This window comes from Chinchilla lanigera, unplaced genomic scaffold (assembly GCF_000276665.1).
Source record: "Chinchilla lanigera isolate Chin_1 unplaced genomic scaffold, ChiLan1.0 scaffold00034, whole genome shotgun sequence".
NCBI lineage: Eukaryota > Metazoa > Chordata > Mammalia > Rodentia > Chinchillidae > Chinchilla > Chinchilla lanigera.
In genome coordinates, this window is record NW_004955435.1 from 5,225,051 (window position 1) to 5,251,078 (window position 26,028).

The 26,028-nt window shown below is 43.0% G+C and overlaps 1 protein-coding gene across 1 annotated transcript in view; it reads left to right on the forward strand.

Moving 5' to 3' along the window:
• Positions 1 to 5,202, forward strand: part of Cdc14a (cell division cycle 14A) — a gene marked incomplete at its 5' end in the record, with an annotated part of 130,677 nt that extends 125,475 nt beyond the window's left edge. The window contains 4 exon segments of the mRNA XM_013516522.1: positions 120 to 232; positions 2,059 to 2,106; positions 3,785 to 3,907; positions 4,673 to 5,202. Of these exon segments, the coding sequence (XP_013371976.1) occupies positions 120 to 232; positions 2,059 to 2,106; positions 3,785 to 3,907; positions 4,673 to 5,126 (738 nt within the window).
• Between the last annotated feature and the right edge of the window lie 20,826 nt (positions 5,203 to 26,028).

The following is a 26,028-nucleotide window of genomic DNA, read 5'->3' on the forward strand; positions in this document are numbered from 1 at the left end:
ATCTGTATTAACATTATATAAACATGTCTGTAAACATAGATAATCTATAATCTGTGAAGATACTCATATAAAGTAAAACTATAATGACCTTTCTATGGAATGTGCATTTTTTTCCCTAGAATAATTTAGAAGATGAAGATGTGGAAATGAAAAATAATATCACCCAGGGAGACAAACTACGTGCCTTAAAAAGCCAGAGGCAGCCACGCTCCTCACCGTCCTGTGCATTTAGGTAGATCTATTTTAAACTTTTAGAGTCATAATGTGCTTCCATTTATGGATAGAACTTCTAATCTTCTCCTTCAAATGTCATTCTACAGATACCAAGTTTACCTCATGTTTTTTGATTTATAACTATTTTTGTTGTTTAGTTATGTATTTTATCACTGCTGGATCTAGCTTAATTTTTGAAGCTTTATTAAAAGTAACTGCTACATCTCAGTCTCTGGGATTCTGCCTCAAGCTGCTAAGCAGTTGTCACTGGTAATCCGTTCCCAGTTCTACTCAGAATTCTGCCTTTCTCCCAGAACTGGGTTTCTGGTCTTGTGAAAATCCTCACAGATGTGCCAGGAATTTTGTACTGAAGCCAGAGCACAGCAGAAAGTTTTGTGTGCTGAGCTTTGGTGAAGTCCATTAAAGCCCATAGCTTTACCTTCTGTTTAGCTTTACCTTCTGTTTTTGAGAATGAGTTAAATAAGTGAGTCCTTTGTGTGCCTGTGAAGTTACGAACTGTCATGCTTTTGAAGTCTGCAAACACTCATCAAAATCAATGATGGAACTTGATTTCTGACCACAGCATTTGAAATCTTCTGATGGTTCAGGTTGGGTTTTAAAAAACGAAAGATTTTGGATCATTGTAGGTGAAAAACTCTGTAAATATTAAGATTCTTTACTGTGATATATGGAGTGAAAAGACCCTAGTCTACAAAAGAATGTAATGCAGCTAACTACTTTGATTTGTAAGTGAGAGACATGCATAGCAGAAGGATAATTTTGCCTGTGTGGTAGATACCACATGGATTCACAAGGAATTTAGTTTCCATGTGTGGAACATTTAATTGAGACTGAATCTTCATGTACTTGTTTGCTGACCTAAGAAATGAAAGTTCACATAGAGGTGATGATTTTCTGTAGGACAGTGAGAAAATGGGCTAGCAAACCTGATGCTTGGTGATAACCAGCAATTACCACTGTGTGATCAAGGAAAAATAGCATTTACTGAGCACCTGCTATTGGCCAGGAGCCGTGCTTGGTGTGCAGTTCGAATATGAGCCTTACTTAATAGCGTTATCCCAAGAGATACGCAGGACAGCCCCCGACGTCTGGGTGGGCTGCTTGGTGTCAGAGAACTTCCGTTGTTTCTCAGTGGAATGGAGTTAGAAATGCAGGTGCTATTCAGACCCGGTGCTGTTCAAAGTCTGTGCCCTTTTCACTGCAGAGATACTCATACTGTCTTTTTAACTCAGTGGTATGTTCTTTAGGGTCAGATTATATTACCTCTCTTTTATTGACAATTTTCATCTAAGTAATTGCTTTATATTTAAAATTCACTTGAAATAAATTTCAAACTGATTTATATTTGATTTTTAAGAACTCTTAAGGGGAAAAGAGGGATATATTGGAAAAAAGTATAATAAATAAGTAGCCAAAAGAAATGAATCTTCCCTGCATAAATCTCAAAAGTGAGTTCTAATATGGCTTTTCTGTTTTCTTTTTAATGCTCAGGCATTTTCTCAGTTTGGGGATTTAGGTTTCTTAAGAGCATCGCGGTAGCATGATGAAGTATTTTTTTACTCTGAGTGGACGTGCTACTACTGTTATTTCTAACTACGAAAAGCAAGATGCTGTAAATGACATTCAGGCTAAAATAAAATGACTAAAGTAGGTTTCCCACTAGTTCTCGGATTGATGTGATGAAGTAGATAAATACAAATATCTACTTGCAAGGTTTTTTTCTCTTTTGCCAATTTAATATCTTCACTGACTTGACTCCACATGATGTGTCTCTTGGTGTTTCTTTAAGTGTGATGCCTGAGTCCTTGTCTTTGATTTCTGCAGGTCAGATGATGTGAAAGGACACCCCAGGGCAGTGTTCCAGCCTTTCAGGTACTGTTAACAAGGCTGAGTTTGTAGTCGCTTGTAAATAAATACATGCTATCTTTTAGACTCAGGCTGATGAAAATAAACTGCACAGCTTTTTGCTTTTTAAGTTCCTTCCTTTCTGTTCCAGATAGTTGCAATGTGCTTTGTTGTTAACGCTCACCCAGCAAAGGGCTTTGTCCCCCGGGCGTGCGCAGAGGGCTGTGTGGCCGCGATGGTGCTGTCCCTGTGCCCTGTGCTCGCGGCACACTCTGGGTCTCTAGCACACTGCGGTGCTGTACGACTTTCCTCTCAGTGCAGGGTAGAGTTTGCCTTGTTATTTTTTCATTTCACTCCTTCTCTTTCCCCCTGTTTTTGTGTGTTATTTGCTCAATGCCTTTATTTTGTGGTCTTATTTCCTCCTCCTACTGGAGGAGGGAGCTTAAGTGTAAAACATCGTTGAAGAATGTCCCCCGCGTATCCCTGGAGGGGCACCGGGTGGTGCATGATCCAGCTGCAGGGCGTGGTGAGAGCAGCAGAGGGGCTGCCCGGGCCGCTGATGGAGTCGGAGGAAGAGGCCCATTCGGTCTGGACTTCCTCATTGTTACTGTCCGTAGGTTTAACATTGTTCACTTCGGGCTGTAATGAGAAGCTCAAGCTTCTCTCTACAACTTTTCCTATTTTTGTTTTGAGCAAAACAAGGAAGGGACTGTTGTTGGGAGGTAGATGATAAAGGAAGGTGTCTGCAGGGGGGATACATGCTTCTGGAGCAGATAGGAAAACAAAGTCCAGCTCCATGATTTTCCCAGATAACGTAGACGGTAATCAAACCATGACTGGCGTGGCCGCCCAGACGGGACCCGCTGTGTGAGGTGACGACTGCGTAGGCCCTGAGAGAGGAGGCTGGGGGTGGGCTGGGGGTGGACGACGAGAAGGAAGGGAGGCGAGGAGACGAGACGATGTCCTGGCAGGGAGAGCAGCACACATAAGCTGGAAGCGGTGCGTTCTGGAAGCTTGGGGTGCTTTGTGTGGCTGCCGTGGAGATGTCTAGGGAAGAACGGAGACCTGCACCTGTCAGAGGCAGGAGTCGGAGTGTTCGGCCACGGAGTGTGGGCTTTATGGGCACGGAGGGAGGATTAGAATGTTTAAACAATGACATGACATGATTAGAAATTTTAGATCGCACCGGAGCCTATTCATGATATGAATCATTAAATAATAAGACAGAAAGGTGGTCCGCGTACTCAGGGGTAAGAGGTCACGTGGCCTCGCCTGGGGTAGTTGCAGAGAGGGAGAGGATGGGCTTGGGCAGCCCCTGGGGACCTGCCAGAGCATGGGCCCCACTGGCAAAGAAGGAGGGGGACGAGGACACCAGGATCATGGGTGAGGGTGGGACTCTGACCCTGACTCAGCGCCAGCTCTGCTACCTGCTGCCCAGGTAACTGGAAGGAGGAGCTGTGCTTTGTGCCTCTGCCTCATTCCTGGCGCAGCGGGGACAGCTGTGTTTTCGGCCTCCCGGGCTGTAGGCATGAGCTGAGTGAACCACTGCTGGGTTCTCGGGCAGGCCCGGCAAAGTCAGTTCCGCGCAGCCATGGTCAGCTGCTGCTCTCACCAGTGCTGGAACTTGTCATGGCTTCACATGCTTGATTATCTTCTCCTGGCTCATTGCTGTAGCATGACGCTTTGTCCGTTTTGCTCCACAAAGATCAAGTTCTTCCCCACAAGGACCCGTGTCTACTTTGAAGACTCCAAAAGTGGCTTTGTCCCCGTCAGTGACAGCCAAGAGGATAAACAGAGGTTCGCTGTCTTCGGGCACTGGTGTAAGAAGGTAATTTTCCCTTCCTTCTTCCCTTCCCTCTTTCTTTCCCTCTTCCATGATACTGGCTTGAGGTAAAAGTAGGGCTCTGAAGCCTGTACCAAAGCCCAGCTGTCACTCGCTGACTGGCTGCAGCGGGCAGTGTGTTGGTTACTGTTTGGTCAGAGGAGGGGAGAGGGGAAGGGGAGAGACCCAAGGGGCTGAGGTCTCCTGGAACTTCTGCGCCTGCCTTGCGTGCAGGGTGGGGCTGAGTGGCGGGGAGGACCCTGCAGGGCATCCCAGTCATCCGGTGAATCTCCAGTTGCGTAGTGTGACCCGGACACTGGGGTTGTCCTGCACGTACGAATGATGAGTGGTTCCATTTCTCAGCTGACGTGCTTAGGCGAAAGCTAAAGTTGCTAGGGGCGTTTGCTGCAGCCGTGCGCTGTAATATGAGCAAGTTACGTCTTGTGTTTAAGTCTGTTTTAACACTTTCCTTTCACTTACTGTGCTTTCCATCTGCTCCGTGCCTCAGAACCAATAGAACCCTGCAGTATTCTAGTTCAGAGCCTCTGGTCAGAGTGTTCAGCCCGCTTCTTGGGTCTTACTTAGCTGATTTGACCAAGGCATGTGATGTTATGCCTAAGGGCCACATGCGTGATGTCACTGAGGGTGACGAAGAAGCCGTGTGTTATTTGCCCTGTCGCGTTCCCCCAGTGTGGTGTGTTTCCTAGGAACACGCGCTCTGAGTGAGTCTCATTGTGTGTGTTTTTCCCTCCTCGCTTGTCTTTCATCCAGTTTCTCCATAAACTCGCGGCTAGCCAGTTCTCTGGGGAGCCTGAACGCTGCGACAGATGACCCGGAGAATAAGAAGACCCCCTCGCCGTCCAAGGCGGCCTTTACAGCCAGCCCGTTCACCAACCTCTTGAACGGCAGCTCCCAGCCACCAGCTAGGAACTACCCTGAACTCAACAACAATCAGTACAACCGAAGCACCAGCGGCGGCAGTGGGGGAAACCCGAACAGCCAGCCCGGTCCGCAGGGCGCCAAGACCGAGGAGCACGTCCCCGTCGTCCGGTCCCCGTACACCGGGCTCTCCTCCTCCTCAGCAAGATTCCTGAGCCGGTCCATCCCTGTAAGTTGCCTGACACCATCTGTTGATCCTCAGAGTCCGGAACGCAATTTTTGTGCCCTCCCTTCCCACCAGAGGCTTCTGCCCAAGAAGCTGAATAGCGCCAAGGAAGCCTTCTGACCACCGCCCGCTCTGTGCTGCGAGGCTCTGTGCCCTGCGTTCTCCTGGCTCCTCTCAAGTAAACGCCAAGTTTCAACTGGGTTTCCTTCTTTCTTTCCCTACCCTCCCTTCTTTTTAGAGGGTCTCTCTTCAAAGGGGAACAGCTTTCGCCCATTCACCATGCATGCTGTCGACTTAAATTCTTTTCCAGTACGTGTCCAGGTCGCTCTGATACCTGGTACAAAGCCAGTAGCAGACTGGTACCGTCGGCAGCATTGGCTTTGGTCGTGGAAGTATTAGGAGCTGAGGCTTCTTCCTCAGTGGTTGGATATGGAGTGGTTTCTTTTTTTTGTACCGGAAATGGAACTCAGGGCCTTGTGCTTCCCAGGCAGGTGCTGTGCCGCTGAGCTGCACCCCTCACCCTGGAGTGTTGAATTATGAAGAGTGCGTTTCTAGAACTGTGTGTCAGGCCCTTGTTGTTCGACTCCCCTTCCAGAAACACCCAGAATTAAGCGACAGTGAGGCTGTTTATAAGACAGGCTTGTAGGTAGGTAGTTAGGGCACAGGGGGAGGAGCAGGCAGAATATCAGGAAAACAATAAAGTTAGCTATCTCCCTTCTAGAGCCAGGTCAGAAGGTCTCCAAACACATTTTACTAATTAGATCTTCATTTAAACTACCCAACTCCCTTTTAAATGAGAGCAATCTCTGTTAGGGTAAAGTCCATTGGCCAATCCCCTACTATAAGTTTAATATTTTATTTCCCCTAAGCGGTACTGAGAGCCATAGGAATGTGCGTTTTGATTTGATAGAAAAAAGGGCAAATAGAAGGCAAACTAGGTTCCACGTGCCAGGGAAACGCGAAGCACGCTGGCCACAGTGATGGCATTTGAGCAGGAGCAAACGCACGTCCGGGGAAGGCTCTGGCCTGACACCCTGCGTGCCCACAACCCGTGACCGTTTCCTCAGCATCCTCCAGGGAGAGGCTGCTTTCTGCAGGGAAGATGACGAGGAGGGAGGAGAGCTGCTGCACGAGCTGCTTGTGGCCGGCTCAGCAGAACAGTGACCGTGGTAAAAATGGGCTGTTGGGACCCCTTTCCTGAGGATGCAGCGCGTGCATGTGTGCGTGCATGTGTGCGTGTATGTGTGCGTGTGTGCGTACATGTGTGCCCGCGCACTGGACTCTTCATTACTCCCGTCCCTGTCTGGCCTCTTTTCTAAACAGTTTTCCCCCTTGCCCCCACACAGTCCTTTCCCTAAGAGGAGTGTTAGCACACGGGGTTTTCCCCGTCTGATTTTATTCCCGGCGATCTCCACCACTACTTTAGATTTCTTTGTAGATTAGGGTGCTGGTAATGGTGAGCCTGCTCACCCCTCAGTCTGATTCTAAACTCAGTATGTAAATTGAGTGGATGTGCACCGTAAAAGCTTACATCTCGGTCATTGAGGATAGGCTGTGAAAAGATAAGGAACTTAAATTTTACGGACTGTTTACTAATCGTGTGCTGCACACCAGGAGTTGAGCTCTCTCATACCGACGGCATCAGCTTCTCTTTGGGACCACAATGCAGATCTTGCTATTTTCAGAAAAAGTGTTACAGATAATTACCTATGTTTGTTGTTTGTTTTTTTCTTCCCGGTACCGGGAATCAAACTCACAACCTTGCGCTTGCCAGGCAGGCGCTGTGCCGCTGAGCTAAATCCCCAGCCCGAAGATAGTTATGTAGATACCTGTATCACCCGCAGTTGTGGTCCAGCGCCAGAAGCACCGGCCATTTGACGGTTCTATGTTTTCAGGCTTTGTTTCCCTCATTGTTGGTGGTAGTGTGGGGCTTTCTTCGGACAAATACCGACAACCCGCAGTGATGTCTGAGCGTGGGCCTCACCCCGTGTTCTGTTGCTTGTTTGCACCTTTCCTCCTCCTCCTCCTTCACATTCTTTTGGCTGTAAAAGGGTGAGTTTTCTAATAATGGGACTTAAAGTAGCAGCCTGTTTGGGCAGTTGCCGCTACCCTCTGCTTCCGTCTTCTGAGTTTGTCATCTTATTGTAAAGAAAAGTGTTCATAAACAGAAACATGTTCCCTGGCAAGTAGGGAGGCACAGGTCCCCGTGGCAGACCCTGCCTCCTCTGTCCTTGCCGGGGAGTCTCCTGGGATGGGAAACTCCCAGTCCTACCCCTGCTGCCTTGCTCACATCGGGTCCAAGTGAACGTGGCAGTTCCCACTCTGTGCAGTAAGTAGGAGGTTGTGGGTTGTTTTCGTTTATGGTCCACCGCAGCCCTTCTCACTGGTGTGGCCTGTTGTCCCATACAGTTGGCCTCCTTTCAGGGATGCTGAACCTGGGAGACCCTTGATCACTCAGTAAAAAACGTTCTAAAATCTTTCGGGAGGAAAATGAAGGCTGCAAGGTAATATCCTCCCAAAACCTTGAAGAAAGACCCAGAAACTCCTGGGGAGGAGGGTGACGGGTGTTTAGAGGGAGTCTAATATTTTAAAAGCTACAATTAGCATCTCTTTTGAAAGCTGCAATTGCTCTCTCACTTTTTGCAGCAGTTCAGCCCCCAGAAAAATGTAAAACTGATTTCCTCGTTCTGTCATTAAATGCTTCCACACGGAAAACAGGGATAAATGTTAAGGGATCCTTGTGGCTGTGACAGAATACTAAGAGAGAGCCGGATTTTGTTTTTATTAATGTGGCCTCCCGTGCGAGTCTTGCTGGCTGCACGGTCCACTGCGATGCACAAGATTTCATTTTTGTGGACCCGCTTACTGTCAAAAACGAGTTTCACTCCCTGACAGGAATTTTCAAACGCTTCAGAAATGAGGGACATGTAATTAGGGTGTGGGTGGGGTGGAAGTATTTTATTAAATTGAAATGACTGTGGTATCTATCTTGAACATTTGCCATGTTATATTTTTATGAAACTTAGCATGGGGTGCGGTGCGTCTGCGCTGTCCTTACCTGACCCCCACGCTGTGTAGGCATGGTGCTTCCTGCCTGAGCGTTCATGCCCCCTGGGTGCGATCGTAGCGCTCTGCTCACCTGGATTTCCGTCATCCACCTGCCTGAGCTCTGTGAGAATGGCGATGGTATCTCTGCTTTCCGTAGTCCTGGGCTTTGTGCCTGGTGTGAGTAGGTATCTAGAAAGTAGCTTTTGGTTGGATAAAAGAAGGAATGAATGTTTAAATGTGGCAAGAACGATTACTTTCTGTCTGAAAGATAAAAAGTAAGGGTATCAGAGATGAGCTATCTTGCGCATAATTGTCCTGCGAATGTACAAAAGAGCCATAATCAGAGCCTAGGTTGGTTTGCCTCAGCAAGGCATACTCCTTGGGTTGCATTTTATTGTGTATGTGCTGTTACAGGTAAAAATAGAGGGCTATCTAATGGATGTCCCATTCCGGCAGTAATGGTCAGGGAAAGCTGTGAAGAAAGGGAAATACTTTATTTGGGCTTTGTAAGGTGAGTGGGACCTGCTAGGGCCCTAGGCATAAAAGTGGAAGGGGACACATGGCCTTTTTTTGTTGTGGGAGCAGCAAGAGTAGAGGCACAACCTCAGTACTGTGGTTAAGTTCTTAGGTTCTGAAGACAGGTAGCCCTGCATTCAAGTTCTACCCCTGCCACTTCCCTCTGGGGAGAAAGTGGCAATTTATCTCACCTCTAACCCTGAGTAAAATGGGAATCATAATAGAGGCAGATCTAGTTTGTGTGTGTGGATGTGTGTGTGTTGCACTGTTGTGCCTACCTCAGTGTCCTGAAGCTCAAACAACTTCGTAGGACTTAAGGAATACAAATACTTTTTTTTTGTAGATTTTATGTAAACAGATGACTGTGTGCTTGAGGGGATTGGTGACCTGTGAAGTGCTGGCGCTCCTGTGGTAATGATGAGGATTGTAATATGTATGTAACAGGGGTGTCACAGTGTTTAACTGAGATAAGTCATGTGGAATATTTTGCAGTGCTTCTTGATAGCACTCGGTCATTATTAGCTGCTGCTGTTCTCAGGACAGAGTAGTCCGGTGTGGCTAAAGCTCAAAGTCACATGGAGATGAGTCTGCAAAGGTAAGCGGAAGCCGCCTGGGAAGTGCAGTGTGTGAGTGGGAGGGACGTGTCCGACGTGGGGAAGATGCCTCCGGCAGTCGTGTGGCGGAGGTCTGGGCGGAATGCCGTGAGCTCGCTCTGTTGTCCTCCGTTTCTGCCTAGGCACGTGTCCGTGCAGAGTGATGTTCTTATTTAATGATTATTCTGGGTTTCAACACACAGTGTAGTATTGATACTATGAAGGAATTGTGTGCAATGTAATAAAAATGGTGAATGTTTAAATTTTTCAAAATTTATTATAGTAAAAGACACGTTGTTATTAATTCCTCACAAAATATTGCCCCCTTACTTTGAACACACTTACCCTGTCATTCTGGTCACGTCCGGAAACAGTTCTAGCAGTCCTCTTTTTTAGTCGCGGTGTCCTTGTGCCTTGATATCTTGAATTGACTCACATGTTTACCTTTCTCACGTGGTCGTTTTGACTTCGGGGAAGAGCCAGAAGCTGCACCATGTCAGATCTGGGCACTGAGTTGGGTGGAGACACACTGTGACGTTGTTTGCAGGTTTCTCTTCCCATCGGATGGCACCTGGCAGCGGCATTCACCGTAGTTTTGATCGCACCTCATAAAGACACTCACGAAAGAGGGTTTCCAGAACTGCTTCGCAAAGCAGCAAGAGCGACAGGATAAGTGCATTCGGTGGGAAGTGGAGTATTTGAAGGGCATTGATGCAGTGTGTCTTTAATGTAGTAATTTTTAGACATTCACTGATCACACATGGTGTAGTCAGTATTGCTAGCATATTTTATTATGACTGTTAAGTGTTACTTTCAAAAATGAAAACTACCTAAAGAAAAATTATAGTCCTTAGTAGGTGCCTTTTTACAGAATGTGAGCATGGGAGTTGTAAAACTGTGTTTTCGTACAAAAGATGCATTTATAGTCAGTTTGGTTACCAGTAATTTTTTGTCACTTCTGTTTTGTGGATTATACTAATACTGCTTTACAGAAGCAGCCTTTCAGAATAAGGTTTTCTTATATTTGCCTCTAGGGTTTCAAACTACCCTACAGTAAATTCTTCAAAGAGCTGCTTTGGATATCGCGTGTTAAAGTCTCTTCTGTGAGTTAAAAATTATTAGATAACTTCCGTTGGGTGTTGTCCTCCATGGTTCTGTTTTAGCCTTGGAACGTGCCTGGGAATATTCTCGTGCTAAAGGCTGTAGGTTGCATCAGTGATGCCGCTGTTTCTGGAAGCGTTCCCATTTCTCTCTGTTGTGCTGTTTCCTCCTTCCCTTTGTGTGTGTTTGCATCTTCGATAATCTTCCCAATTCAATCCCTTTCCACCTTTATTTCACCCTTCAGAGCGGGCTTGCAAGCTTTTTCTTGAAAGGTGCAGACGGTGAACATTTTGTCTTTTCTCTTAATTATTCATCCCGATGCCCAAGTGCGTGGTGTGGCAAAGCACTGCCAGATTGTACTGATTTCAGTGTCGTATTCACCTTTTCAGAACTGACCAGTGATAACAGCGCTGGAAAGGAGACCCTGAACTCCTTGGTGGAGCTCCCAGGCCCTGCGTCGCGTTCCCTGGTGCATCTGTGCATGTGCCTTCACCTGCCTCCGAACGCTGTGCTCCCCCTCCTCTTCCCACACTGTGTTCTCACCTGCTCCTGACTGGAAGACCTTTCTGGGAAGTCCCCTGACCTTTTTAAAAAACCAGCTTCTCATCTTAAAGAGGCTTATTACCTTCTGCCTCCTCTGTGAAGCTCTCCTCAATAGACTGAAGCCACCCGGTGTTTCCCTTTTTAGCTTCTGTGTTTAGCCATGGTGAATGTTTAGATCTTCATTTTTATCATGTAGAGTGTGGCTGTTACATACACGAACATCAGTATTTACTTATGTACTGTTCATATGTGCCAGATTGCCTCCAAACTTTAAACTTCCTTTGTGCAGACATTGCATACAGTCCTTTACGTCATAGTTTCTAGGACATTACTAGACACAAGAGGGGAGAAAAAAATTAAAATATTCATTTGGCTTGAAGTTGAAAAGAAAGTTGAAGTTAAGTACTGTGTATTCCTTACTTTACCTTAGCATTCTTATTCCACGGTCAAATCTGGCTTAAACATCGTTCTGTCCGTGCTGGTGGCCGTCCTTGTCCTCGGCCCCTTGGGCTGCTCTTACAGTGCGAAGGCTGGGCGAGTTCTCGTCTCAGATGTGAGCAGTGTAAGAAGAATCTTGGTAGCCTGTGGTTAGGTTGAGTTCTTCTATGTTCTAATATCAAGCACATATAGATGTATTTTAGGGAATTGCTGGTGCTTACAGTGGGATTTGGAATAAAATAAAAATACTGGATTCCAGCTTTGCAAAATACCCAGTGTGATGAAAATCACCGAGTGAGTAGGCTGTGTGTGAAAGGGTGCAGCGTTTGTGCTTTGGGATAATGTGAGCGGGGATGATGGTAAACTACTCACTGAGTGTTTGGACATCCCTTCCCAATAAAATGCCCCTCCTTTCCCACGGTATGTATAGTGTCTCCTGATGTAAACCTTAGGTCCTCTCCCTCTGCCATTCTGTTTTATATTTTTTTATTATAAAGAGAATAAAAAATAATAAAATAACAACATAGACAAAAACAAAGCAAATACAATAAAAATGATACAGGGTTTCAGAACAAAATAATAGGGATTAACAGTGCTTGTTATATTGCATATTGTTATCCTCGTCAGTGCTGCACAGATTACCAGATGTAAGAATGCAATACTGGTCAAGCCATGAAAGAAAGTAAAAAATGATAAGAAAAAAACATTAGAAACGATACAGAGCTTCACCAAAGAAGATGGTAGGAATTCACCAATGGTTGTTATATTGCATATTGTTGTCTTCAAATTAGTTGTTCAGATGAACAGATATAAGCATGCAAAATGGTTCAGAAAAAAATTTAAGCATTAACTATTCCTTTCAATAAACCATTGGACGGGGCTAGGGATTTAGCTCAGCGGCAAAAAGCGCCTGCCTGGCAAGCGCAAGGTCGTGAGTTCGGTTCCCGGTACCGGAGAAAAACAAAACAAAACAAAAAAAACCATTGGACGTCAGCAGTACAGTTATCCCAGCTATCTTCCTATATACTGTTTTAAATTCTGTCATCCTGTTCTGATTTTAAATGTGATATTTATTCATATTATTTATTGAGTCTTTATGAATAGTTTTCTAAAATAATAAATTATTTACTTAAAAAGTTAAGTCCAATAAAATTTAATTTAATAAAATTAATTTGTGAATTAAGAAATTATTAATATTTAGTGGAGCATGAAATATATTTAATAGGAAAGGTGAATGCTAGCTTTTTGACCTTTTGTTGTATATTTAAATAGCTGTACATTTTCATCTCTCCACTTGTGACATTGCCTTAGATTTGGTAGTTTTTCCCCTCAGGAATACTAATAATAACAGGAACAAAACCTCAATCTCAGTAATGAACCACGTTCAACATTGATGTCTTTTGTTACCTTCTTGAGACTTGAGGTTTTTACTTGATAAAGCATGAAATTGTTTTGATATCAGCATAGTTCAGATGATGCCTTACATTTATGTATAAGCTAGCTATATAGTGTAATGTTTACAGCTATGCCTAACTGTAATCTAAATTTCCAACTTAACAGCTAACATGAATTCTTTATGTAAAGCCTATCAGCTGCTTTTATTCTCCTCATTTGAAAGGGCTTTTCAAACACAAAACTTGCTTTAAGTGGCAAGGTTGATCAGAAAGATGTAATGGGCAGAAATTGATTTATATTCTCACATGCATCAGAATTATTGTCTGCCTTATTCAAATTTGTACATTATTAAGTAATATCAGTAACACTGCTAGATCAACAGTCTTATTCTAGTCTTACCTCAGTAATAAAAGGAAATCCTTTATATGTATGTATAAAGTCTCATCCAGTTAATATAAAATATTTATATGCCTACCAGGAGGTCAGTGTTATTGAGGTAGACTGAGATACGACAAAGGTATGCGTCACTGTTGCCCGCCAGATTCAAAGGCCCACGCAGATACTCCCTGGTTTAATGCTTCATTCCTTTGGTTCTTCAAGGTTTGTATTTACACTACTGCCAGAATCTACTAAAATTACCTATTCCTAATATAAGCATTTGTTTAAAAATCTTGTGGAGTTACAGATTGAAAATTATGAGACTTTTATTTTCCTCGAAATCTGTAGTTTTACCGTAACACCCCAGGTATGAATGTATTATAGCTTACCTTGTTTGGCCTCAGCGTGTGTGTTCAGTTTGACGACCAATTTTTTTTTTAAGGAAAATTCTCAGCCTTTATTTTTTTGGTTATTACTTTTGTTTTTCTTCCTACTTTTTCCTTTTACAGTTCTTCCTTAAGTCTTTGTTGGAGCCTTTCAATCTAGCCTCGACACTCCTCATTTTCTCTCTTACAGCTTTTGATTTCTGAACTCTGACTTTATTTTGATTGGATTTATCCTGCTGCCTTCCAGTTCACTAATTATCTTTAACACGTCCATTTTAGAGTGTCTCTCCACTCCATTTCCCTTTTGATTTCAGTGGTTGTATCTTTTCCAGCATTTCTAATTCATCATTTGTTCTAATTTTGATTTGTCTGGTTTTGTTTTTTAAATGGGTATTTTGATAAGTCATTTGATGACCTTGTTTTCTGTGGGAGTTCGTTACCTGGCTGCAGGCTTTATTGGTTCTATTGGTGTTCATTTTCTTTGTGTTATGAATTTTATTGGTAGCTTCATACTGGAAGGGAGGTTTTTGGTTGTTGTTTCTGACTTTCCCTCATCTGCTTGCTTTCTTTTTTAAGCTCTTCTTTGGTTAACGCATAATAATCACACATATTTGTGGGGTTCAGTGTGATGTTTTGATGTGTGTATAATTGTATAGGGGTCAAATCAGAATCAGTCTTACATCCTTTACCTTAAGTATTTCTCACCTCTCCTCGGCTCCCCCTGGCTCTCTGGGCCTTCCTGTCTAAACACAGGTCTTACTGACCCAGGCTCCTAGCTGTTGGGTCCCTGGCCCCAGAGTTGCTTCTTAGGCAGGGATGCAGCTCTGTAGAAGCCCTGACCTGGGGACAGGGCTCGTGGCTTGTCCCGGCCTCCTTTCACGGGTGGAGAAGCTCTGCAGTCAGGCCAGGGGCTTTGGGCCTGTACATCTACAGGGACAACACACCTGGCCGCCTCTGCTGGTCTCCAGCGTGGTGGTTAGTGGCCCGCCCCGGAGTCTTGGTTCTGGGTTACAGAGGTGTTGGTCTTGCGTTTGAGTGCTGCTGGGCCTTTGCTTTCTTCCTCATCTTTTAAAAATATTTAATTTATACATCGAGGGGGTGGTTTGAAGCGTAACTTCCAGTTCCGTCCTGACGTGAGAATAGGCTCGGTCCCCGCAGCTTGTCTTTCAGGGCCTTTGGAGGTCTTCTTTACTGGCTTCTGAAGTTTATTCCCTTTAACGCTGAGAGTGAACTTCCTGTATCTGCCAGGCAGTGTCTCCTGTCTTGAGCGTGTCCTGCTCCTCCCGCCTTTGTTATTTGCCCACATGCCGTGTTCCCAGCCTTCCCCTGGCCTCTCAGCCCTTCCCCTTAGGAGCTGGCGAGTGTCCTGCCACCTTTCTGAAGCTTTCTTGGGTCTCACCTGACTCCTGCAGTCACGACAATTTCTGAAGTTGTCCTGGCTGCCTCGGTCATTTGGCCGCACCTCTTGTACTGAGAGGCGCCTGCTCACAGGTGTGGCCTTAGGTCCTGCACGGTCACCTCCTAACTCACCACCTGCCCTCCCAACTCTGCTCCGTGACCTCTCTCTGACCCTGCCTGTTCCCCCGACCTTCTTAGTTTTCTTCTTTCCTTCTGTAGCCTGCTTAGGGATTTCTGCTCCTTTGTCCCAGCGTTGTGAACCCACTTGAACATGCTGTAGTCACTTTGCTACCAGCCTCCAAAATTAGATCAATTCAGCCGTCTCTTTTGTGTGTTCTCTGTGTCTTTCTGCTACGCGCCGTTGGAGAGAACCCTGTCACGTTGCCAGCTGGCTCCATTTCGGGTGTGTTTCCAATCTAGTTGGCCCACCCTTGCTCGTAATTAGTACGTTTTTCCCTTGGCCCTGCTTTGCCTCCGAGACTTTAGCATCCTTCCTCAGTACACCCTCTGCTGACAGCCGACCCTGTCCCGGATCTCCCGAGAGCACAGGCTTCATCGGAAGAATTTCCTTAGCGGTCCTCTTCTTATCTCAAAGTTTTTCTGCATCTGACTCATCCTTTTGTCCTTTTCTTTTAAAGCAGAGAAACTCTAGTATTTCCAAGTGACACCTTCATTTACCCGCGCTGTTCTTCCCCAGCTGTCTCAGGACGTTGCCTCGTCCTCTGCTTTCCTCCGTCTCTCCGCTCCCCACCCCTCGCGTCTCTGTACCCCCAGCCCTCACCCGTGCTGGCAGGGCCGTGGAGGCGGCCGGGGGATGCCTTCCTCCGTCGTCCTCCAGTTTCTTCCTCGTGACTGTCCTTGGGGAAGAGGCGCTCACACTCCCACCTTTCTCATCGACCTAACGCTTTGCCTTGTAACCGGCACGGCTCCCAGGTGGTGAAAAGCTCTCCCACAAGTCACCACTGGCTTTGTAAGGGCCGTCTCTAACGGGATGTTACTTTCCCCTGTTCCTCTCCCTGCCCCTTAAATCACTTTGTCTTTGTCTCCCTTACCTGGCACTAAGTAATGTCCCCCAAGGCATGGACTTTGGCCGTCATCTCTCTCAGATTTCCCGAGCAGTGACCACATTCCCAGTTTCCTGCGGGTTTATTGCCTAGGCTGGAGAGAACGCACGTTCTGTCAGCTGCCTACTCCTCTCGGGTTGCCTGGCATAACAAACCCATTTTTCTCCTCTGCACTGGAATCATCTCACACTGCTGCCTTTCTGTCTGCCACATCTGGTCAGAGTCCTGCCGGTCCTCCCTCTGAAGTGCAGGCTTTTTTGGAATGCTTCTCTGTTGCCGTAATTGAGGTATCTGTGAACTGTTGTGTAGCCCTTTACATTTTCACACTGCCTTCATCTCTGCTGTACTGCTGTTGCTGTGAGATTTCTAACGCGGAGCCCATCCGGGTGTTCTCCTACTTGGCGTTGTGTAATGGTTGCACTCCGCCGAGAGGGTCGAATCTAGCTCTCTAGATGGCCACTTGTGGGTCTTCCCCGTGGGAGCGCTGTCCGTGGCGTCCTGTCTGCCCATGTGCAAGAGTGCCACAGCCTACCTTGAGCCAAACATGGAATTCACTCTGCTTTTCCTTTCCCTGCTTGGTTTGATATTGCCTGTTCTGGCCCAACAGATATTTAGTGAAGCATTCGTGACCCACCCATGTGGAATGCCTTTCACTTCTTGACACTTATAGAACTTTGTTCACACTTCTGTCACACTTATGCTGTGGTCAACTATATGAGAGCCTCTCTTCTACTGGCTTTTAAGCTTCTCAAAAAACATCTCTGTTTCCTAAGGTTACAGGATAAGAACTATTGATAAATACTTTATGGAGCTAAAGGTTGGGTAGTATATCTGTCCATGAATTTTAAGCTAAGGTAGTTAGGAGCCCAGGTGTCCTTGTTAGCATGTGAAGCACTAAGAGAAAGAAAACCCACCTTTCAGCTTTTGCTGTAACGTATAGTAATCTGAAAGTTGTCGATTTTTTCTAGAAATTTGGCTTTACTAAAATAAGAGAAAATAAATTTAAGTTGAACTTGCATCAATATAATTTTGGTGTTCAGATGAACCAAAAACACTCCTGTACTGCTTGGCTGAGTCAAGCTGCGTGTCAACAATCTGTCACCCAGCAATTGAGTGCTTTGTGATTGTTGAAAAGCATATATTAAATTTTCCCAGAAAAAGACTCTATTAAAAACCATGTAGGAAGATGAAAGAATGTTTTACATAGCATTTTAATTAACTAAAATTGGCTTGTTAAATCTTGGGGTCCCTGAAATGCATAGAGAACACTATAGAAAAATGCACACACCTTTTTCACAGCTGATTTTCTCACAGATCTTCACCTGCTGGCGTTAATGTGATGTCCATAAAATCTTTTTATTAGCAGAGGCAAGTACTTTCACCACCACATTTGTCAAAATATCTACCTATGTGTGCATTTTGCTCGTTTATTCTTAGGCAACACAAAAAATCTGGAAACTATTTCAAAGGCATAAAGAGACCCAAGAGTATAGTTATAGATAAAAGTTATAGATAAAAAGTTATACATAAAATTTCCCCAGTGTTGTATGTGTTCATTAAAACTTTAAGCACTGGGGTTTTATATAAAATCCATATTACCAAATATGCATTTTTTCTCTTTAATTATCACATTAAAGCACACTATTTTAAGTGCTTTTTGCCTCAGTAGGTGGACTTGAAACCCGGGGTAATTAGTAGACTGTTTTGTTTGTTTTAAGTACTTGGGAAAATGGGGAACTGTAGCAAAGAAAAGGTTTGGCCAAGTCTGGGAAGATTTTGGAACAGGATTTTGACCTTGCAGGGAACTGCCTCTCCAGGCTGTTGCTTTCTTTTATTCGGGTTATTTGAGCATTAAGACATTGCCTCATTCATTCGCTGCCAGGGATCTGAATTTTTCATTGTCCTTTACCGTTTGCTGCTTTTGATAGCCAGCTTACGGTTATATCTATTAACCATCCGTGCAGTGCAATGTTTATGGCAATAATTATTAGACATTTTCCTACCGTGATTAGGTAACTGGGCTGTTTAAAAAAGAAACACCTCCAGAATAGCTAAAATTTTTAAAGTTATTACCTCCATCTGCCAAAACAGATTCGTAGTGAATTTCCAGAACAGAACAAGTTGTCTTGATCTCCTTACCTAACACTTTGTTTTATGTAAAATTTCATTGCTTTCAGGGAACAAGGTTTCTTGATGGAAGATTCTATTTTGACATGAACATTTTTGAGGCTGCAAGTGTAAAGTGATTTTATCCTTGATTTCCAGGTTAAATTTTGCTACATTATCATTTTTGTGGTATTGTGCTACAATAATACCATATGTCCCTAGTAAACTTGTTCTAATCTTAACATGTTATAGCCCTGTTGAATTTACTGAATAAATGAGCTTGAATATGTATTTGAGAAATTAAAATCATTTGGTTCCATAAATAGGTGCTAACTTACAAAATAATATGCACACCTGAGGTCTGCTTCTTTACAGCGATCTCTCTTGTTGCCTTTTTTTTTTATAGCAACAAAAATATTGGCTAGGCAGAACACTTAAACATGGATGTTCTTCTAAAAATTTTTTATTTTAAAATTTAGAATATTGCCAGATATTCTTTAGGATTCAGTCTGGATGTAAAGAATCGTAAAATGCATTATTTCCTTTAGTATAACAAATATTGAGTTTGGGGGTAGTTTAGTATTTGTTTGGTCACATAGGATCATCCCCTGCCTAGGACATTGTGTGCCTTACCTTTTTGTTGTGGTGGGAGGGAATGCTGGATTGGATATGTCAATCGCAGAACAGAGGCTAGACGTTGTCTTGAGCATTAGGCTGAAGTGGCCGTGGGTTTGTACTTTAGAGCCAGACTACTGGAGTTCGATCTTAGCTACACCACTTCCTGCTTCTGTGATCTTAGGAAATTACTTTATTGCTTTGTTCCTCAATTTCTTCACTATGAAATGGGTTGTTTGGAGCATTGAATGAGTGAATTTGTATAAACTGTTTAGAATTGTGCCTGGCAGAAAATACATGACAAATATCTGTCTTGGAATAGTTGGGCTGCCAAGTGATGTATCTAATTTATTGAGAAGTCCGAATAGTCTTACTTTTAATCTGTTTAAACAAATGAATGAACTGCAGCAATGATAATACTTTTCAAAAGCAAAATATAATTGCATATTTACTATAAAAATACAAAATGCTTGGGACCAGAAGTGCTGAGGATGTTAGATCATTCTAGAAAATATGTGCATATATAGTTAGGTCTCTTGGAGATGAGACCCAAGTCTAAGTATGAAATTGATGTGTGTTTCACGTACACTTCATACACATAGCCTGGAGGTCATCTCATGCCGTGTTTTTAGCATGCCTGTGTGTTACCGTGACCCATCTCGTAAAGTCACGTGTGGAATTTTCTACTTGTGGCATTGTGCTGGCACTCAAAAAGTTGTAGGTTTTTTTGAAGGTTTTCAGATCGGGGGTTTTGGATTAGAGATGCCCAGTCCGTAATTTTATGATACGCAGACAGCTGGAAAACACTTTATGTAGTCAGCAGCCCCGTTCGTGATGGCCGAGAAGCTTGGAGTCACGCTTTGTTACGGTGCCGGTCCAGGAACTGAGTTGTGTCATGTGTCTGTCCAGCTGTGCAGACTGAGAGTGCGGGTTCTGCTTCTCCTTGCTGTTTGCTTAGTGTGGCTGAGCCCGAACGACCCCGAATGACGCCCTCAGCACAGCCCCACGGTGTGAGCGTGCGCGGCTTGACATCGTTCCTGGCGTCCTACAGAGTTGCTCCTCCAGAGAAAATGCCTGGAAGTCTTAGTTATGATTTGTAAATGAGGTAGCTCTTGTAGAGAAGTAACTCCTTTCATCTATTTTCATTATTAGTTTTATTTGAGATTGAGAATAAAAGGAACTTAATTAAAAAACATACTGAAGTTGGTATAATTTGCTAAACCCTTTTTTACTGGGCACCATGATTCATAAAGACTGATTAATGCTCTTTCTTTGTAATTACTGCTTGCTGCCCAAAAAATCACGATTTGGCGCACTTTTTCTAGCTCTCTTCATCTTTCCTGGGTTGTATCTATTGCCCATGCATTCTGATTGCATATCCCATTCGCTGTCCTTTTCTAAAGTCAGGATCTAATGTAACATGGGAGGATGCTGGTGTGTACTTGAATGCTGCCTGCTGCTCAAGTTATGATGGCCGCGTCAGTGCCTTTTGGTCATAAGATCAGGCTGCTGGGCTGGTAGTACTTTGTGTTCCTTTACTGGAAAGTGTTTGTAAGGTATTTACTAAATACAGACGTTCTTCAGGAATTTATTTATATGTCTGCTAATTATTACAAGCATTAACATGTCATTGATCTATATTAAAGGAGAAAGCATGTATCTTTTCAAGGTTCATTCTAATGATCTTCAAATGGTTACAAGTGTCATTTAATTTTTTTTTTTTTTTGGTTTTTCTCCGGTACCGGGAACCGAACTCACGACCTTGCGCTTGCCAGGCAGGCGCTTTTGCCGCTGAGCTAAATCCCCAGCCCCGTCATTTAATATTTTTGAGTAAAAAATCAATATTATTTCCTTGAAGCTTGAGAATCGCACTTAGGCAGTTCTTCATCTTCACTTAATACTTAATTTTAATTTTTAAATTAATTTTAATTTAATTAATACTTAATTTTAATTAATAAATCAGGAAACCTTTTAAAATATAAATGTTTTCCTGCAATCACTTTATAGAACTGAATATCTCAGTCTAACGTTGCAAATGTTTTATTTCCTCCATTTTTTCGTTCTCTTTGCTTAGCTGATTTCGTTTATTGTGTACATGAATGACCCAAACTGCCTTGTGTTGAAGGAGGAAGCTGCAGGACTTGCTTTGCTAGCAGTGTGACATGTGCCGGGATTAACCTCCGTGTATGTCTCTCCTTGTGCAGTCCCTTCAGTCTGAGTATGTTCATTACTAAGGCCTCGCCCGCCGGCGCCCGCTGTCCCTTCGCAGACTTCAGATGCGTGCCGAGGAGGAAGCCCCTGCTGCCGGAAGGATCGCTCTGCCTTCTTACCCTAAGTTAGAGCCCTAGGGGAACTCTTGCAGGAGACTTGACACCAGAAGACCGGTTAATGACGACTAGAAGTTCACTGAAACTCTGTTTATGGAGACTCCAACACTTTTTAAGACAGTTTTAATGTTCAATTTGGTATTTTGAAGGGTTATTTTTAATGTATTTCAGTAGTACATTTGTTACTGCATTTACATGTACAGTGTTACATTATGTATGTATTGTGAACTTTTAAAGACTATTTTGATAAATTTATAAATATATAAAATTATGTAAACACTAGACTATATTTTGATTTAGGCTTTCCTGCTGTTTGCTACCAAAAATTTGTATTTTAAATGTGTGGTTTTAGCTACAATGAATAAGTAATTCCTTCCTGTTAAAAAAAAGTAAGGGAGAAAGTTTTCAGAAGGGCTTTTCCTGCTCCAGCCGTGAGTGCGGCAGGTCGGTGCGTTCGTTGGGAGCATCTGACTCACAGTTCATCTGAGCTCCTCTGCACCAGAGTAGAGTAGAATTCGCTTGATATGATAACCGCCCCCCTCGCTTTTTGCTCTTGGACCATTTAAATGGGCTTTGCATCCTTGGAGGCTTAAAAAAATCTAACATCCAGATGACGATCGGATTTCCCTGGGTGTTTCCCCGAGAGCACGGTTTTTCTCTATGAAGTGACTGAGTTCCAGATGCTTCTATTTCTTCCCTCCTCTCAAAGAAGTGCTTTTTGTGGGGGAGGGGGACAGTTTATTTTGCTTATTTTTACTCTTACCCATGTGCAGTGCAGAGTTACATACTTTAAAACCCAGGTCTGAAGTCTCCGAGAAGTCTGTCGCTGAATGTACCGTCACAGCTTCAGTGACCAGAACGCACTTCGGAGGACTTCCTCATTCCATTTGCTCTGCTCTGGCACAGGGTGCTTGTCATCACTTAAGTCAATGAAGGAAAAACTGGAAAACGTGCTGCTAAGTGGTTCTGTGTGAGAGGAGATACAGTATTTTTGAACAGACTACACCCCAGCACACGTGCCCGGTATATCTGGAACCTAACGTGAGGCTGCAGAGACCCCCGAACGGGTGCTCATGCGCCTTTCACCGGAGCGTAACTTATGTCCAGGGTTCATCTCTCTGAGGAGGAGTCCGAAGCCTAGGTTCCTGACTCTCTCCCAGGCTGCGTAAGGATGAACTCCTCCTACACCTCAAGTGCTAGTTAAGTGGGTCATATGAAGTGCTTTATTCCCTACTATCGAGCTATTTATATTTATTAGGAGGGGTACTTTGACACTGTTATAGATGCTTCAGCAAGACTCCTTGTTCATGTTTCACATTTTAAAAAAGGCATTTGAATGAATGTTGACTCAGGTTTGTTAATAGAACCTTTAATAACTGCAGTACCAAATAATTGCACTCAAAATGGAAAGACAGAATTTATGTTTTAGGAATCAAAGATGAAAACACGTGGAATTAAATTGTGTATCTTTTCTAAAGCAGAAAACTGAAATATTTTATCATGTGCTACTGTGCAAAAGGACTGATCAGGTTGTGTAGGAAATGATGGTAGTTTTTCAAATTATCATTGCAAAGTAGTTCAGATGACATTGGAGAAGCTGGAGAAAGGAACCATAGTGATGATGTTGGTTCTACGAACGCTAATTTGTGTGCAGCTATTAAATGATTGTAAAGTTGACTACTGTAAATTTCCCATAATTATGTGTGTATATAAGTCGTATGTATATACATGTGTATGTCTTAAAATTATTTATACACATGTGCATACATAGACACTTCACAAAGGGCTGTATATAATATAGACAGTATATAGCAAAGTAATTCTACTCTGATAATAAAAATTGTTTGACATGTATTTTGTTATGAATAGTTTATCTTTCAAAAGATATTTTGTTCTATTTTAAAGTGTAGAATACACTGCTAATAAATAATAAAAGTTTTATGCAATTACTTTACTTTGGACTCACTGTGATTGATTCCTTTTAAAGTTTCAAAATATTCATTTTAAATTTGTAGTTTATCTCTGACCCTGTGAATTTCACAAAGCTCTTTTTATTCCTCTGATTTTTCTTTCTGCTAACAGAGCGGTGATCCGAAGCGTTGCTGTGAACACCGCGAGGTCCGTTAGGACTATTAGTGGCTGCTGTGTGACAGAGGTTATCAGTTTCTCCCAAGGCATTTGCGTTAGAGGAGAAATTGTGGAAATAAATTAGATGGAACAAGCCTCGTATCTGTTAGCTTTGTGTCCTGATGTGTCACCTCGCGACACTGCTTACTGTCAGTATTGTATGGTTTAAACTGGATCTCTGGGCTGCAATGTCTGAGTTGTTATTTATTTTTTCTTTTTCAGAATGCAAAGCAAAGGTTGTGAGTGGGAAGGCGGTTTTATTTCTGGAGTTAGGAATCTCCAGTTAGCTGACCTTAAAACACAGCATGAAACAGTTGAGATACCAAGGTTATCATGGGACCGTAAAGAAATTTCTTATGAAACCATAAATCTGTTTAGAAGGGCAGAAAAATCTTTTTTTACAGATTGAATTATTGTGAAAAATAAAATGAGAGAAAAAAACCAATTCTGCTTTGTCTTTAGATGCAAATGATTTATAAATCAAAACACATTTGGAAAGATGATATGTATATATATTCATCATTAAAATACAGCAGGAACATGAATTTACCAACTATAAAGCTACACAAACGTGTTTTCAGAATTGTTCTCCCCTGTTTGTTTCCCTAATGATGTGAACATTTCTATGTTAAAAGGTTCCCTGCGACCCAGTTGCTGGTGCATGTGCGGAGCACCCTCTGTGGCATTTCCTGTCATGGATGAAGTTGTGCTCCGTCTCAGAGTAGCACCATAAGGCTGACTGAATGAAGAGCCTTGTGCTCTTATTTGCATTATGCAGCAAAACAAGAATTTGGTTGCTGTGTGTCTTTTCAAAATACTAATTAGGGGTAATTCCAGTTACAACGGGATGTAATTGAAAGCATAAGATAGAACTCTTTTATAGTCACGTGGATTGCATATGGATGTCAACTATGGCAAAGGAAAGCAGAAAATAATTGTATTAAGTTATTTTGAGCTGAATTGATATGTTAATATATTCTCACCCAGTTCCTCCTCTATGGATTGAATTATGATAATCATATTAAGAAGGAGAAAAATAGCTTTCCTAGAGAACTTTGAACGTTTTTTATTAGTGCCAACTAGGAACTTACATTAAAAGGTGGTTTTTAATGCAGAATATATTTTGGAGGGTCTGGATTTAAATGGATAAACAATGAGCCAGCCTCAAAGTTCTCTGAGCCTTGTTTTAACCACCGTAATGGAGGCAGATCACATCATCACCTCCTCCAGCCGAGCCTGTGCTTTGAAGCAAGTTAACCAGAACGTTTCCGAGAAATTGGACAGCATGCGAAAAACAGGACATAGTGGGACTGTAACAGCTGCACATGTTTACATTAAGAAAACTTCGGATCTGGGGGGGAATGAGCCATGAAGTATATCTTGTTTATTTATATTGTTACTCTCCCAAAATGGTCCGCGGTGAATTCCCAAAACGGCATGTGTTGGACTGGGGGTGTGCCTCAGGGGTAGAGCCCTTGCCTAGCGTGTGTGAGGCCCTGGGTTTATTCGCTAACACAAAATAAAATAAAACCAAAAAACCCAGCAGGCGTGCTAAAGGTGAGTGAGTTGAGCTTTGAACACTGAATTTGAAGCAATTTATGCTGGGACTTAAAGCTAAAATAAATAGGCCTCTCAAGTATCATAGGATATTTGTTCTCTCTTCCTAGGTTGGGAAACTACACCAGATCCATACTGTTTATCGACTCTGGGCTGTCTCAGTGGGACTTATTTTACTCCAAATTTTAAGAAGAGATTATCTAACAGTGTGCCGGTCAATCTCAGTTGTTACCTTGACAGGGTTGGCAGTTGGATCATGGGAGTGATGCACTCATCAGTTTGTAGCTGAGTGTGCTGTTAGGAGGGAGGCCCAGTTGGAGGAGGTGGTCACCGTGGCCATGCCTTAGAAGGATAAATCTTGTGCTGGTTCTTGCCCTGTGTTCTGCTTCCTGGCCTCTGTGAAGGGAACAGCTTTGCTCCACCAGGCTCTTCTGCCATGATGTTTCTGCCTTGGAGCCAGTTGACCATGGACTGACACCTCTAAAATTGTGAGCCAGATGCTGTTTCTCCTTCCTAACAGTGTGGGTGTCAGGAATTTTGTCCCAGCAATTGGGAAGCTGACTGATACCCAAAAGCGAGATTGTCAGTCAAGATCCCCTCACACAATGCAACATAAATAGTAATTTCAAAAGACAAATTGAAGCCAGAGATCAGAGTAGTACCATGAGAATCTATCATCTGTCATCTACACGTACTTGGCCTTTACTAAAGCTAGTGTAAGTATAAGATTTCCCCCAGATTATCGACAATTTCTTTGGAAGAAATGGTCCAGAGACTTGAGATTAAAGGTGCTGCTTCATCTTTGTCTTTGTTAAAAAGAAAAAAAACAACTCTGAAGGAGGGGGAACCATATTCTGAAATCTAGTTTCTGCTAGGCAGATTTTAACACCATTCCAAACATTTTTTTTTTATTTTAAAGAGAAAAAACAATAAAAATATAACAAAGGCAAAAACCACACAAATAAAACTGATACAAAATTTCAAAGCAAGATGATAGGAGTTGACAATGGTTGTTATATTACATATTGTTATCTTCAATGAAGTTTCTCAGATTACCAGATGTATGAATGTAAAATTGATCAATTAAAGAGAATAAAAAATAATTCAAAAAACCATTAGAAATGATACAGAGCTTTATTAGACAAGATGGTAGGAGTTTAGCAAGGATTGTTGTTATATTGCATATTGTTGTTTTCAAGTTAGTTGTTCAGATTACCAGATATAAGCATGCAAAATTGGTCAAAAAATTTAAGCATTAACTATTCCTTTCAATAAACCAATAGACATCAACAGTACAATTATCGCAGCTATCCTTGTATATACTTTTATATATATTTTTTCCTTCTCTCTTTTCTCCTTTCCTTCATCCCAGTTTTTCCTTCCCTTTGAACAATTTCTTTCCCTTTCACAATATCTGTTGTACCTTTCAG